Genomic DNA, 15,929 nt, shown 5'->3' on the forward strand with positions numbered 1-15,929 from the left:
ACACTTTTTATGGTGATCTGAAAGATGTACGAAATATGTTATTATCTTTATTTTAAAAATAATATAATATATTTATAATTTTAATCAGGGCATTTGGTATCAGCAAAATTAGTGGAAAAAATGTTGTCAGCACCTGGGGTACTGACTTTTTGTTTTATACTTTGTGAAGCACTTTGTGATCTTTTTATCTAGAAATGTGCTATATAAATAAAATTTTACTTACTTACTTACCAGAAGCTCAAAACAGAAGTCAGTATTGGATAAGCTGTTTGGCATTGGCAGGGAAGATTTGACAAGTTTATAAGGGCCCAGCCCACACACTCAACTCGCTGCTCAATCCACAAATGCATTTTCCTTACAAGTGTGGCACCATTTAAGGGGAAATAAACAGGCTTTCTAACACTATGAGATTTATTTCCAAAAAGCATTGTTACAACAAAGAAATAATTGACCAAAATAAAACAAGTGGAAGCTCAGAGGAGGACATAACCAATTTTTGAGACACCTGATCTGGGGCAAAATGATGACCCCAATATCAATTATGGATACCAAGTATTGTGTAAGGCAGGGCTCTGAAGACGTGGAGCTCTGAGGTTTGGTTTCTCAACTGCTATCTTTTCCCCCTCATTTGTTTCTGTGATGGACTAATCTTGAAGAATCTGTCCTGATTTATTGGTTTGGCAATAACTAGGAACCACTAAATATGGATCTAATGTTATCCGAGTCATGCTGTGAACACAGATATGCTGATGAATGTTTGCAGTTTTAAGGCCATATTCGGAGATGAAGCACCTCCGTTTGGCTTGTGACATTTTTTCTACTCTAAAATCTGGTTTCCTATTTTCTGTGTGATGTAATCAGAGGACCAACTGTCTTGGTGTATGTGGGCAGCATTGTCATTTTTTCACCCAATTTCTGTATCATCTAAATTGAATTGATAAAGACAGGAAAGGTACGGTGTAATGCACTTTTAGAATAAATACTATAAATACTAATACTGTCAAACTTTAAGCTGATGCTTGTGCTTCTCATCTCCTGACAGCTCTAGGTCTGACTCCTTGTCCACGATTGTGAGGAAAATCGTTTCTGCCTCAGGCTGCCCTCTGCTTCCTATAATTTGAACACAAAATGCGAGGTCCCTACAAAGGACACTGATTAAAAGTAAAGAGGTAAAAAATAAATAAATAAATAACTAAAAAGGTAAAATTGACATACATCTCTTAAATCCTAAAGCTAGGAGTCTCAAACTGAAGAAAACAATTTGATTTTAAGCAACAGAATCAAAATATTTGCAATATTATCACTTACCCTCCCTTTTGGCCATAAAATGTGGAAACTGCCATTCCCCTCATTTAGAGCCCAACAATCTAGCACACAGTATAGTATCAAGGTTTCTTTCTTTCTTTCTTTCTTTCTTTCTTTCTTTCTTTCTTTCTTTCTTTCTTTCTTTCTTTCTTTCTTTCTTTCTTTCTTTCTTTCTAAGACTATACTGTGAAAGTATTTTTACATTCTCCACACCTGTCAACAGGAAAGTTGAGTTTAACATTTTCTTTTTTTATATAGTGTCGACTTTGTGAGACAAAGATCACCAGGGTAACGCAGGGAGCAATGGGAATCAGTTGGTGGGTGGTTACAGGCGCTCTAAAGGCCCATAAAAACAATTATTAAACAGTCCTGTCATCCTCACTGTGCCTTATGTAGCACTCACACATCACCTAAAGTATGTTCGACATTTCAGCTGAAAGATCTGACTTGCTTTTTCGTACTTAATTTGATACTTGACTTGTAGTAGAAAGCAATCTTGTAAAACGTAATCATCATCCACTGGTGACAAATATATGATGCTATGACATCATGTAGTGGGTGGTTTAGGAACTGTTTATTCCTGGAGTTTTACATACATACATACATATATATATATATATATATATATATATATATATATATATATATATATATATATATATATATTTTTTTTTTTTTTATTTTTATTTTATTTTTTTTTTTTTTACTTTGGTCGACTACAGGTAAAGTTATATCTAAGACAGTGTAGCACATTCAAAAACCAAGGTTCTGTGCCCCACAGACTGACAGCCCAGGTATACAATGCTCTCCAACACCTCAAACTATTGTACCAGATTACGTTATTTATCCTTACATTTTATTGGCAGTTTGCACATCATTTACACTTTTTTACTTTTGTTTTGGTTCAAAAGAGAGTGAGCTCCTCTCAGTGGACAGCCTTGGATATAAATACAATGTGAGTGCAAAAAAGAGTCAGTTCATTTATTCCAATTCTGGTTTTTGTTTTAAGGGCAATACAGTGTTACCACACTAGATGGCAGTAAAGTCATTCTTCAACCGTCTGTCAGCGAATAAGTGTGACAATTATCCAAATAAAATTCCATTTATGTGTATTTGTTACTATAAGTGTGTCGTACTAACCCCATATATATAGTATAGTGATACCCAGCCCTCCTCGCAGTTCTGCTATCAGTCCCCCGCTTTTCTGAGGACAGCCGCCCTCATGTTTTAGGGGCGGTAGTCTGAAGCTATTCGTCCTTCTTCCTCACATATTCATTGTACAAGCCTGTAAGGACCGACTACAGCCGCGGCTTCCCAGAGACCCACGGCGGAGCTACATGAACATCCTCTTCGACAAACATTGACAATAATGGCTACTGAAAACTTCGAACTGACCGGCGATGCGGACAAAAACGGCGAGGCAGAGGTAAGGACTGCCAACAAATTCTTGTTTAGCAATATTAAGCCCCCACTAACATCCTGCTCAGGCTCAGCCAAGCGCACATTCCCACAGAAATAATTCCCAGTTTGTGGCAGTGTGGGATATTCCCGGTTTACACGGGTTTTTTTCCCCCCCATTTCTCTCATCTGTTCACTCCTCCTCATAATGTCGCTTGATGTAGACCAGAGTGACTGAACTTGTGTCATTCAAAGTATTAGACATGTAGTGAGCTAACTGTAGCCAGTTAGCTGGGGTTTGCTTTAATTTGCCTCAAATTCCAAGGCTAATTTGAACATTTTCTGACATTTTCCACTTGGTTTTGTGGTGTGAGAGAGAGCTCATCTGCTGTTGTCCAAAGGCTCAGTTTACTTCAGATGATACATGAGGACGGAGTTTAAGCATTGTTCTGTGGAGGATCAGGTGGATCAGGTGGACCAGCTCACCCAAAATCAGTGATAACATGTAACTAAGTGGTTTGTTCAAATAGTACACCTTTAACATGCCTTTGTGTCCGTAGTCTGAGATCAGTAGGAGCTTTATTTATATGAGATGTTTAGAGTTATCTATGACATTAAAGTAACAATGACATTTTGTGTTTTATCAAAACGTCCAAGGTGTCACTTGCATGAGAATACACTGCATGCTGACCTTAGCAGATGAGTGCAGTGGAAAGCTACAATAAAGTGTTGTGGGGTACACTGCTTATTCTGTGATAGTAGTCCACAGGAAAGACTCTGAAGTATGCAATGGGTAATCCAAACCCAAGGCAGAGAAACCCAGTCATTAATGATTGACAGGCTCATTTGAGTTGTATCAAAATTATTAGGTTACTTGATTAAGTGAATCTTATAATCAGTTTGTTACTACCACTATTAAATAGCTATTAGTTATGAATTTGATTAGTCATAATTTGAGTCGCATTAGTTGCATTCCCGATATGTCAGTAATAATTAAAAGTAATAATGATCAAGTCAGTGTGAGAGACATACACCAAGTTCTCACCTCAGAGCTCCTGTGCTCCTTAGACTGCGTAGTACATTCAGCTTGATTTAATATTAACCACAGACATTATATAAAACAGGAATGGCAGCCAAAGGTCACTCATTCCCATAGTAGTTTGGGTTATGGTGGCCTTTGGTTAGCTACACAATGAAAACCACATCACACATGAGCAACAGTCAAAGACTAAACGCAGTATTACAAGCTGATCATCCAGATTGCCCCATTAATGTTAGTGTTATGATTTCTAATCTTTACTAGTAATAGGCTTTCTTTTGATATGTAAAATAAAATAATACTGCTGATAGATGATGTGATCACATAAATAATGCAGCCCTGAGTCCAAAAAATTGAAACAGAGGAATTTTTTTTGCTCATTCTGTTTACCACTGTGTTGTCATAGCTCTTGTTGCAGCACAGTTGTTGGTAGATGTTGATAGAAAACCAAAAGCCAATTCAGAAGTACCTCAAAAAATTCTATCTGAAGATGGTTAAAGCTGTGGTTGTAAAAACACTTCCTGTCCTATAGAAACAGCTCTCTCTCTCTTGACCTCTGTAAAGACTTCCCTGCTGAGTTTGTGAGGTCAGTCCCTCGAGTTGGGTCAGAATGAGTTAAAAAGGTTGCTCATTGGCTAATGAGTTGTTAATCAGAAGTCATCACTCACCAGCCAGCGAGCATATATTGGATTTTTACATCACTATATATCAGTATTGATCTTAAAAATTGTAAATTGGTGTGGCCTTACTCTCTGACAATGTTTGAATCGAGGAAATCAGTTGTTGCACTAGAAAGCAAAGTATGTTCCCATTGCCCTTTTTACCCAACAGTTTGTTGTTTGACTCTTTTTGTTTTTTTGAGTAATGTGGGGTCAGGACATAATTCCTTTACTATAAACCCACGCTGCTGGAATGTGTTTGAAATTAGCAAGAATGCTGCTAGTGCAGTTTCATCTGAAGATCAGGGCCATTCAACTGTTTGTCAGATAGTACTGCAAGTGTCAAACAGAGACTAAAATATGCAGATGCTTTGATGATATTAATAACAATAATGGATTGCATTTATATAGCGCTTTTCGAGACCCTCAAAGCGCTTTACAATTCCACTATTCATTCACACACTGGTGGAGGTAAGCTACAGTTGTAGCCACAGCTGCCTTGGGGCAGACTGACAGAAGTGAGGCTGCCAAATCACACCATCTGGCCAACACCAGTAGGTGAAGTGTCTTGCCCAAGGACACAACGACCAAGACAGACAGAGCAAGGGATCAAACCGGTAACCTTCTGGTTACAAGATGAGCTTCCCGACCCCCTGAACCACGGTCGGCCGTAACCGTGGTTTCATCCATTAATGATATTTAATGGATGGAATCCCCAAAAGTTCTTTGCAGTTTTATATTTACGATAGGTGTTCTAACCGTTTTGGAAATAGGACTGTAATTAGTTGCCAGCCTACTTGTATCCCTTGAAGGAAGATGATTATCACATGTGGTGAACTATCTAGAAAACTTCAGCTAAAAATAGCAAAGACTAAACAAAGAAAAAGTAGCTCAGAGAGAGAGAGCACCAGTTAGGAGTTTAAGTATATAGTGAGTGAAAGCTGGTGACTCTCAATTCTACCTCATAAGTATCTTTTTCTCCCTCTGTGGCCTGGCAGGCTTTCATGGCTGCAGTCAGAGTCAGACTATAATGTTGCCAACCGGTGCACACGGTTGGTGTTGTTGGGCAATTAAACTTCCACCCAGCTGAAACTTTGAGCAATTTGTATGAGAATCTCATTAGGAGAAACTGGGGTTTCACCAGTGACCATAGTTTCCTGTGACGAAAAGTTTTAATTTTTTTTTTTTTGTTAGTTCCAGTTAACTTGGAATAGAAACTGAAGATAACTACTACTTTTTTTTCTCTTTTAGTGCTTTCTGTTCAGTATTGAATAAATAATCTTGAGTATCTCGCAGTAATCAAACATGTAACCCTGATAGTGGGATAAGTGTGGTGATTTCACCCTGTATGATGTCAAATGTATGCTCTAACAAATACTTATTCATGAGATGTTAATAAGCGTCTTCACTCACTTTCCCCTGTGTTTGGATAGAGGTCATTTTGGGGTTTTTGTGACCTGGTCACTTGGGAAAAAAAAGAAATAAGAGGATGTGTGTTATTTATGACATTTGGCCCAAATCCAACTCCTTCTCCTTCTACTTGATGAGAGTTGCTGTTCAGTTTAAAAAAATACTTTCACTTCCATTAATATCGTCCACATCGCTTCTCAGGTTCAGCATGTGACATGTTGAAACAACACCCAGACATGGACAATGCACCATATTGCTAAAGACATTCAGTGAGATTTGAGAAGTCATGTGTTGACTAAAGCAGGCGATAAACAAACTCTGGGCTGTTTGTCTTACGTGAAGCTTAGTCAAAAAATATCCTGTTTCTGCTGCATTATTTTTGTCATTTATAGTTCGGAGCCGACGAAAGCTGAATACAAAAGAAAGTCATTCTTAATCATGACATGTTGTTCTAGGGAAACCAAAACTGTAAAGTCAGCCAGTTACATTTTGAAATAAATTCCATTATGATGGCAGCAGCAGAGGACTTCTCCCTCTTCTGTATATTAAAGTAACCTTGTAAATACCCCAGTTTATGCAACAGAACAAGATCGCTGTGCTTTTTAGTTAAATTGTGCAAAACAAGTACTACATTCAAGTGTGTTTATTGTGATTTAATTTAATAATTACTAAACCGGTAACTTACCTGAATGTATTAATGTTTTGAGCTTTATCGAGAGTAGAGCTGTTAAATGTGATTGTGTGTAATATTCACTGTCTTTGTTATACTTATGTTGGGGTTTGTGTTTGTGTTCAGACCCCGCGGTGGGGCCATGAGAGGCGGCTACAGAGATCCCTGAACATGAACCACTATGCCAATAAGAAGAGTGCAGCAGAAAGCATGTTGGATGTAGCTCTGCTCATGGCTAATGCCTCCCAGCTGAAGGCAGTGATGCAGCAAGGACCAAGCTTCACCTTTTACGTGCCCCTCATTATTCTCATTAGCATCTCTCTCACTCTGCAAATCCTAGTCGGAGTTCTGCTCATTTTCATAGGTAAGTCTGGAGGTTGTTGCCAGATTTCCATTTGCTTAACTTTGTTACAGTTTTCTTGGTATTTTTGGCTTGAAACCTTTAAAAAAATCAAAACATGAGCCTATAGAATTTTTTTTAATTCAGTGTAAACCATAATGTTATTATCTTTACTACTTTAATTTATAAAGTGATAAATAGGTATTATTCATAAATGTGTTCATAAATGCAATTTAAAAGTTGTTTTTTTCTAGTCGCTGTCTAGGGATGGGTATTGATAAGATTTTCACGATTCCGATTCCAGTTTCGATTCTGTTTAACGAGTCGATTCTTTATCGATTCTCTTATCGATTGCAAAAATGGCAAATATTCATTGTCAGCTATGTGAAGTCTAAGTTTAAAGCATGTACTATAACGTGAAGGAAGATTGTTAAGCCTTTTAACCAAAATTCTCAGCAAAATTCTCAACTTTAAAAGTAAGTAAAAGAATTTTAAAATTAATACGATATTTGACAGGAAGCCAGCGTAAATTTGCTAAAACTGGAGTGATGTGTTCATTCATTTTAACACCTGTTAAAAGACGGGCAGCAGCATTTTGGACTAACTGCAAGCGATGGAGAGATGAGTGTTGAAGACCCAAATAGAGAGAATTGCAGTAGTCTGTTGCGGACACTTGCTTCTCTAATTTAAAAGAGCTACCTGAAAACACTCCGAGATTCCTTACAGTTTGAGAAAGATGAGAAGCAAGAGGACCAAGGGTAGTTAGCTTAGTCAGTTAGCTTATCAAAAGGGACATGACTTCCAAAAACCATAACTTCAGTCTTATTTTCATTTAGTGTGAGAAAATTCTGAGTTAACCAGTCTTTAACATCATGTAGACAGTTTAGCAAAGCCTGCAGGGGGACAGAGACATCCAGATTCAAGGGAAAGTAAATTTGGATGTCATCAGCATAACAATGAAAGGAGATGTTGTATTTCCTAAAAATAGACCCCATGTATAGGGAGAACAGAATTGGACCCAAAACAGACCCCTGTGGCACACCACAACACAACGCAGAGGAAGAGGAGTATTGCCCAATAGTAACAGAAAAAGAACAACAACGTGTTCAAGTCTTGATAAAAGAATTTTATCATCAACTGTGTCAAAGGTGGCAGTCAAATCTAAAAGGACAAAAACAATAGAACAACCTGAGTCGACTGTTAAAAGATCATTAAAAACTCTTAAAAGCGCACTCTCAGTACAGTAATGTAAAAACAAAGAATTACCCGATTTTTTTTTTTTACCTGATTTTTGTTTCTAAGAAAAATGAGAGCCACATATGAGGATATTCGTTTAAAGAAGAATTTCGATAGAACAGTGGCAGTATAATGTCCTCGTAAGTGGATATCAGGCCCTTGTAGAGAAAAATTGAGTATTTTGGTCTAAATAACCCAAAATGTGATGTCCCCATATGTGGACGCCAGGTCCTAGGAGGCTAACGCAGAAAAATTCACTGGCTCAAACTGCTGAAAAACAGCTGAGCATTTAGAAAGTGAATCTAGGTCTAACACTGCCTGTGAATGCAGGGACCTTAAAGCAGAGATTTTTTCAGTGAAATGTTTCAAAAAGTTTTCACAGTGCAAAGGAAGCTACACTAGGAACAGTGGCACAGGGGTTAACCACAGAATAAAAATATTAAAAAGAAATCTGGGCTTGTGACTACTGGTAGAAATTACACTGGATAGGAAAGCAGATTTTGCAGCTTTATCAGTTTTCTGATATTTTGTTAAGCGGTCATGCAGGATGCTTTTTCCATTTTCTCTCTGCACGTCGTGTCTGAGAGCACGGGTGGTTTCATTCAGCCAAGGTTGACGTGAAGATTTGGTGCATTTAGATAGCATGTATCACTTGATTATAAACAGACCCATAAACATTGCCTTGTTATGTAGTGTCTCACTGAAGGAAAGAACTAATTATACATCTGAGGGCAGCAGCTGTCGGCTAATTCATATCTTATCTTTCAGTATTGATGTGACAGAAAACGGTATTGCCCCCATGTGAGGAAATGAGGTAGTTCCTAGTGACTGTGCACAAACAGTAATAATGACTAATGTTTCCATTCCTCTATACTCACGATTATGTTTTTCTTCTTCTGTTTAGTTAAGTGGAATCTAAATGATGAAAGAAATCACTACAGATTGGACATCTTGGAGAATGTGACCACAGCTTTCGTCTTTATCATAGTGGTTATCAACGTCTTCATTACGGCCTTCGGTGTCCAGCAGCCCAGCTCGAGCGGTTGATTGTGTTTTAAATAGTTTTCAATCCCTACTGATCAATTTAGTAAAGGCAGGACATCCAGACAGGGAGAGACAAGATATTTATTCACCAAACTGGCTGGCATGCAGGTGTATTTGCTTTTCTGTAATTCAACCTATCAGGTCTCAGGAGAACCAGTGAACTCAGAGAATCAAGTTACATTATATTGTCTCCTGTGTGTGTGTGTTTCTGAGTAAAAGGAGTTCCTCAGACCATGGCCAGTCATGTAGGGGAGACCGGGGACAGTTGTAACATTTTTGACATTTCTGTCTGTAAATTGGAGCTCGTTGAAGGTAGTGGATTCAAAATGTAATGCAAAGTATTTACATGTCTCTGCTATTAAATAGTGCAGCTATTTTCTCTGCAGCACAATTACCCATTGCATGGTATGGCTTCAAACACGAAGAGTGAAATGTTACAATTAACCCCATAGTCTGGGTTAGTTGTAACATATCCTGGGGTAAAATGTAACACAATGAAATAAGGGTACTAACAAAACATTAACATGTAATCTTTGTTTATTCAACACATGAATGCACTTAGAGCCATTTATGTAGCTCTGTGTGTGTGTGACAGAATGCAGAAATCTAGCTTTTGAACATATTCCAACCCCCCAAAAAAGACAAATTATGGAATTTTCTGCAACTGAATATTTCATTCATTTTGGTTGGTCTTCCTTGAGTTTGGCCTCATTGGCTCAGTGGGCATTATAACCTACAACTCTTGCACCAATTTTGAACATAACAATGAAGCTGAAAAAATGTAGTTGTTCACCAGCATCGCAATTCCATTACTTTTTATCATACCTTGGTGTGGTTTGCAAAGTGCTTCAGAAAGATGAGGAAATCTGTTTCTTGCACCCATCCTGACTTATTTCCACTATCAATACTTCCTACTGGTCCATCTCTGACACAGTGGTCTGCATAATGTATGTGTTGGAACACAAACAGTGGAGGAATTGTGTTGCCAATGGCATTAACCGCATATACTAAAGCGACCAGTGAACCTCTCTCTGCTGATGTCGTTGCCCCAACTTGTTTAATATAAGTTAAAGTAATACTGTGGTAAGTTGCAACATCTGCATTATTGTTACAACTAACCCAGACTGTTGCTGTTACAACTGACCCAGACTCCTATAGCCATGAACTAGCTAACATTACAGCCAATGGCTAAAACATTAGCACTAAAGACCTACACAGAATATATCCCCATAGACATACAAATAACATAATTTAAGTTTGATGAGTTTAACTGCAAAGCAGATAATGCTATTACAAATTGAAATAAAATAGAAAAACTTACTTTTTGGCATACAAATTACTTTTTTTCATGTTAAATTGTCTGTGTTTGACGAAATGTGCTGATTTTTCACATGTGATAGCAGAACTGAATTGGGCATGCACAGGATGTGTCACATCATTTGAAACTTAGCCCTGATTGGAGAAATTGGAAGTGTTACAACTGACCCACATTACAACTATCCCCAGTCTCCCCTACATGTGTTGATCAGTTCTTATTTCATGTGGCTATTAACTAGTCTGTTACCTCAGATCTTATAATGCTCAGGTTACTGATGCAAATAAGTAATTGTCTGTATGCAGAAAACAAACATCAGGAGCAATAGTCACAATCACTGTGAAGGTTTCCCAAACAACAGCTAAAGAAGACCACCTGCTTTTATTTTGAAGTTCTTAAACAGGTTAGTATGCCACAGTTACTACCACAGAATCCAAAGAAAATTAACAATGGTGAGTGCATCATGATTCATTCTGTCTTGCTGCTGTAAGAGGTGTTATATGTGTAACAGCTTTACCATTCTAATAATGTTTACAGTGGGCCTTAACTGCTTTATTTTTTAAAGAGCTATGCAAAATCTGTCTAAAGAAAATTTCAACCTCCTAGCATACACCAGCTCATTGTTGACCCACCTATGGTTAAGAGTTTTTGGTTTGGTTAATGTCCACCACGTTTCTTGGTCGTGGCTCAAAAGTTGGGAGGTCGCCTTGCAATCGGAAGGTTGCTGGTTCGAGCCCCGGCTTGGACAGTCTCAGTCGTTGTGTCCTTGGGCACGACACTTCACCCGTTGCCTACTGGTGGTGGTCAGAGGGCCCGGTGGCGCCAGTGTCCGGCAGCCTCGCCTCTGTCAGTGCGCCCCAGTGGTGGCTGTGGCTACAATGTAGCTTGCCATCGTGTAAAGCGCTTTGGGGTCCTTAAGGACTAGTAAAGCGCTATACAAATACAGGCCATTTACCATTTTTATAGAATTTTCACCTGAATGGGAAACCCCAAATGAACCAAAAAGAAATGTATTACACCTCATCAACGGTGGTTGAAATAAAACCAAACCCTAACTCATGATGGATTACCAGTGACCTGGTGGATGTTAACAGGTTAAACTTTTTTCCTTGCTTTACGAATTAGTTTGTTTTTCTGTTTGTTTATTGTGAATTATATGGTTACTTTTAGACTTTTTTAAATGCATTTTTAAGGATCACTGTCTTTATCCTTTAATAATCTCCTGTTACACACTGCCTATTTTTAAACAATTTGTTATACAAAATAAAACTACATAACCATCAAGTTGAGTGTTTTTTTGTTGTTACTGGTTTATTGTGCGAAGACAAGTCAGTTTTACAAAATAGCATCCCCACATGTAAGGCACAGGACACACAAATCATGACAAACTGGCTTTATGTTAACTAATTTTCACCACAAGTCAAATTTTTATGTTTAGAGGTTGTTGATTACAAGGCACAAACACAAAAATAATTTAAACTACAATTTGCCACAATATTAGCATCTGACATCCTGAGAATTAACCTTCAAACCATGAAGAAGGTTTAAGCACCATTACTAGTATATCTTGTGTGCGTTTTTACAGAAAATACTATGAAGTTGTATTTGTTTCAACATTTGGTGCAAGTTAATTTATTGCTAGACAGTATTTAAAATAGGCAGGAGAGGCACAGTATGAACAACAAGACAAAAATATCCATACTATATGATACAATATGGATTTATAACTGTAGCAAACTAAATGTAACTACTTCAGTGAGAAGTTTGACCCCGGGTTTTCAGTGCATTCAGTGGTAAGCCAAACGAGGACATTAACAAACATTAACGTCCTGCTCGAAACAGCGGAAGCAAAGAGTATGATAGATTTCCGTTCTTCAGCTGCTCGGTGGAAAAACAGGGCGCGGTAAGTGACACAGAGTCAGCTAAACAGTAACGGGGAAGGTCAAGGAACGGTTAAAAACAATTTAAAAAAAAAACATGGTTAGAGATGCCACGAAGTAGGTGGCAATGCCTTAACCGTATGTGTGTTGCAGGCCACTAGGGCCAATTCCATCCTTGTCAAGGGGAGTGCTAACCTTCTCTCCTTTCATACAACACAACCTCCCTAAAGCAGGACGTCGTCATATATACCCGCGAGGACACAGCTTGGTTTCACTCACGGTGTCACTTCCAAACTTTAGTCTAATTGAAAAGGTCGAATATTTGTGGTTTTCTTCAAACGAGTGGTTCACTATTTATGTCTTCTCTGTTTTCAGTTACATTCGATATTTATGTTTTCAATTGGTTGCAACTCTACCCACACTGCACTGCGGTAGGAAGCCGTCCCCGCATTGGTAGATGCAGTCACGTGATTGTAACATTCGCTATAAAGACATTTAAAGCATTACTTTTATGGATTTGGCTTGCCCCATGTGGCACTGGATTGTTCACACGTTTAATATCCTTTTTGTATTGTGAGAGGCGGAATTTGGGGAAGTTCTTATGAAACAGACGTAAATTTAGTGATGTAGCTCCTCTTTTAACCACAAGATGGCAGCCAGGGGCTGTTCTTGACCTAACTGAAGAGCTTAAAACTAGTTCTTAAAAAAAAAAAAAAATTGTTCTTAACAAATCATAGATTAAAGTCAAGAACCACCCCATTATTTAGTTTTCAAATTTCTCAGTTTGAAAAAAGTAATAAAGTTGGATGTTAGGGAAAAAAAGTTTTAAAACTAGTTTTGTGGAAGCATTCCACAGCACAAATCCTCCATTTCATTTCCCTACACCAGTTTTAACCTCAACTGTATTAATCCCTCAAAACCATTTAAATGGGATACTTTCAATTGCGAAGTACCAAATGCAAACAAGCAAAATAAGCGTATATATCATTTGCACTGTGTACATGATTACCTTAAAACCCTTGAAAATATATAGTGTGTTGTGCTTTGGTAAAAGCAGCAAGAGCAGAACAACTGAAGAAGACTCCCTTTACTTTATGAGGCTTTCCTCAGTGTACCATATAAGAACTTCTTGAGCTTTTCTTTTCAGTCCAAGAGCAGCCATCCCAAGTGCCCGGCTTCCTCCAGTCACTTTAGCTTCTACACAATAAGAAAGAAATAAAAATTACCTCTGGAAAAGTGAAAATTGTTTTCACACTATTAAAATGAGCATTTATATAATCCTGACAATATAAAATGAAGTCATGTGAAAAATTTGGGAGAAAAAAAGTTTACCACTGTAGTAATAGAAGAAAGCCATTCCCACTACAAAAGTGAAACAGCCCATAAAGAAGAGGGGACCTGCAAAACAGGAAGCACATAAAAAATTAGGCATCATGTCAGTGCTAAATAATTAGATACAAGTTTTGCCTTGAATAGTTTTGTCACAGTTTTGAAAGTTATTTTTTAAACATGTGTAAAGCCCTCATAGCTTAAAAGCAGCATCACTGTTTATGTTTTATAGTTTTGTTTCTTAGTTATATACATAAATAAATTACACTGTATATTACATGGCACACATGCTGGCACTAATTCTTTACTCTCCCTCCAAATCTTACCTCTGTCATTCAAAGCATGTCTCTGTTTGATGACCTGTGGAAGTTTGAGCGGATCCAAGGAATCTGGAAGCAGGATGGAATAAAATGTAAAATATGCCTACATATATAACCACAATTACTCCCCATAACCTCCAAAAAAACTGATATGTATGAAAGTGGTATGATATGAGTATAAGCCATTTCAGAGACGAACCTCTGAGGTGAAGCCTTGTAGGCAAACTGTAGTAGACCTCCTCAACATGCAAGTGAAGCGCCCTGTAAAATTCCCTGCATGCTTCCTCTCCTTTCCCTTGTAGGTGTGTCAAGAGCTCACCCAGTCGAACACTTGTGGGTACATCCAAGTTTCGGAACTGGACAACAGTTAACAACAGATATTATTTGTTAATCTTACACTGAAATCATTCACTATGGTGTTTTAACCTCAAGATTTTCAGAACCGTGAATGCTTTCCAGGTGTCTGTATAGGAATATTTTCACTTGAAGCGATGGGACATAAATAAATACATTTATTACTGGAATTTAAACTAGTTTATGTAAGCGTGCCTGCTGAAATACAATGTTAAAGGCACCTGACGATGCTTGAGCATTTTAATTTTATGCAGCTTCACGCTTTTCTTTCTTTACTCCTGCTATCCTGTTGACTATGGTTCCATTTTCAGAATGAGGTTCTGAAAATCTGCAATCACTACAATTATAACAACTCTCCAAACCCCCTTTTTCTTCTTCTTTTTAAACCACAGACCTGACAACTTTCCTATTACTGAACATGAACAAAAAACATCCGTTATTGTGATGTATTTCCAATCAGCGCACACTTTAATGATCTTTGAACACAGCAGCTTTAACCAGACATTAACACCTCCACGTATATATCACAGTAAGGAAAGATGAAACTGTGATACAGGTATGCAGATGTTTCAATAGTGGTTTTGGTCTGGGTTTCTAGATTGCTACACCCCTAGCAACCACTGCATAAACCATAGCAGCTACCATAAACAGCTATAGCGAAACCAAATGCTGCATGCAAGTGATAAACTAGTAATAACAGCATAGTTTATACAGCTTGTGAGCTCATGGCCATTCTGTTGCTGTTTGACTGGTTTTATTATGCACTTGCAACTACACTAATAAACACCGCAGTGTATTTCTAGAGCAGTACAACTTCGATTTTTTTAACATTGTTTTACTTGAATGTTATTCCGTTGCACCACTGTCAGTATGCGACAGAGACAGTAAAAGGCTGCTGAGGAGGACTCACTTTGGTTGCCTCCTTGTCAGTGAGGATCTGCGGGTAGATTCTGTTGAGCTGCAGGATGAGTTTATCCACGACTTCTGTGTCCAGTCTCGGGTCATGTTTGAGGAAGGTGCTGTCCTCTGTGAGCTGCTCACAAAAACTGTCTGTCGGTGTAAACGGAGGCGTTAAACCCATTCGTTATATGGGCAGTTGTTTGTCAACAGGCTAGCATTTTTCTTTGGAAGGGTACGTAAGTAGGCAGTGGTTTACTCATAGAAAAGAAACGTTAAAGCCAGTTATTTTCTCTCTCTCGAAACTTTAGCAAGAGTGGAGTATGAGGCGTGGCGAAGTTAAGAAACTTCAAAGTCCCGAACATGACTTGGAATGAGACGTTACATTATCTTTGGCAAAGCGCAAACTTCAGCTTGCCACTGCTGTCGTAATATTGGTCACTCCAAGCTAATCGGGTCATATTATAGCAAAACTGAGGGCTAGATAATGTAGAATAAGCGTTATTTGTTATTTTAGGTAAAGAAATACACAAACCTCCCATTGCAGAGTCCCCCTGTGCCCTCTGTTGGACACGCCCGCTGACGTCATGCCGCCGGCAGGGATGGGCTTACGTCAACGTCTCCCATTAAGGAAAAAGAACCTTTTTCAGCGCAAAGACTTTATACAATGCAGCTTTTGCTGTAACTAATTAGAACTGTAACAACTTTATTTGGATCTATTTGTATCATAATT

At 38.2% G+C, this 15,929-nt stretch overlaps 2 protein-coding genes and 1 non-coding gene across 3 annotated transcripts; 1 reads left to right on the plus strand and 2 right to left on the minus strand.

Annotated features, from left to right (window-relative positions):
• Window positions 1–2,377: 2,377 nt before the first annotated feature.
• Window positions 2,378–9,395, plus strand: ninj1 (ninjurin 1). The gene is made up of 3 exons (XM_026166389.1): window positions 2,378–2,731; window positions 6,608–6,845; window positions 8,962–9,395. Exons 1-3 carry the CDS (start codon window positions 2,675–2,677, stop codon window positions 9,102–9,104), a joined length of 438 nt encoding a protein of 145 aa, XP_026022174.1. The 5' UTR covers window positions 2,378–2,674; the 3' UTR covers window positions 9,105–9,395.
• Window positions 9,396–11,701: 2,306 nt separating this feature from the next.
• On the minus strand, window positions 11,702–15,828 carry card19 (caspase recruitment domain family, member 19). The gene is made up of 6 exons (XM_026167819.1): window positions 15,732–15,828; window positions 15,210–15,349; window positions 14,145–14,301; window positions 13,952–14,014; window positions 13,629–13,694; window positions 11,702–13,493 (listed from the first exon to the last, which is right to left on the minus strand). Exons 1-6 carry the CDS (start codon window positions 15,736–15,738, stop codon window positions 13,384–13,386), a joined length of 543 nt encoding a protein of 180 aa, XP_026023604.1. The 5' UTR covers window positions 15,739–15,828; the 3' UTR covers window positions 11,702–13,383.
• LOC113023123 (U6atac minor spliceosomal RNA) lies at window positions 12,386–12,513 on the minus strand. Its single transcript, XR_003272516.1, has one exon. It is a non-coding gene; the product is annotated as a U6atac minor spliceosomal RNA (small nuclear RNA).
• Window positions 15,829–15,929: the final 101 nt, after the last annotated feature.

The sequence above is a fragment of the Astatotilapia calliptera genome, chromosome 5 (assembly GCF_900246225.1).
Source record: "Astatotilapia calliptera chromosome 5, fAstCal1.2, whole genome shotgun sequence".
Taxonomy (NCBI): domain Eukaryota; kingdom Metazoa; phylum Chordata; class Actinopteri; order Cichliformes; family Cichlidae; genus Astatotilapia; species Astatotilapia calliptera.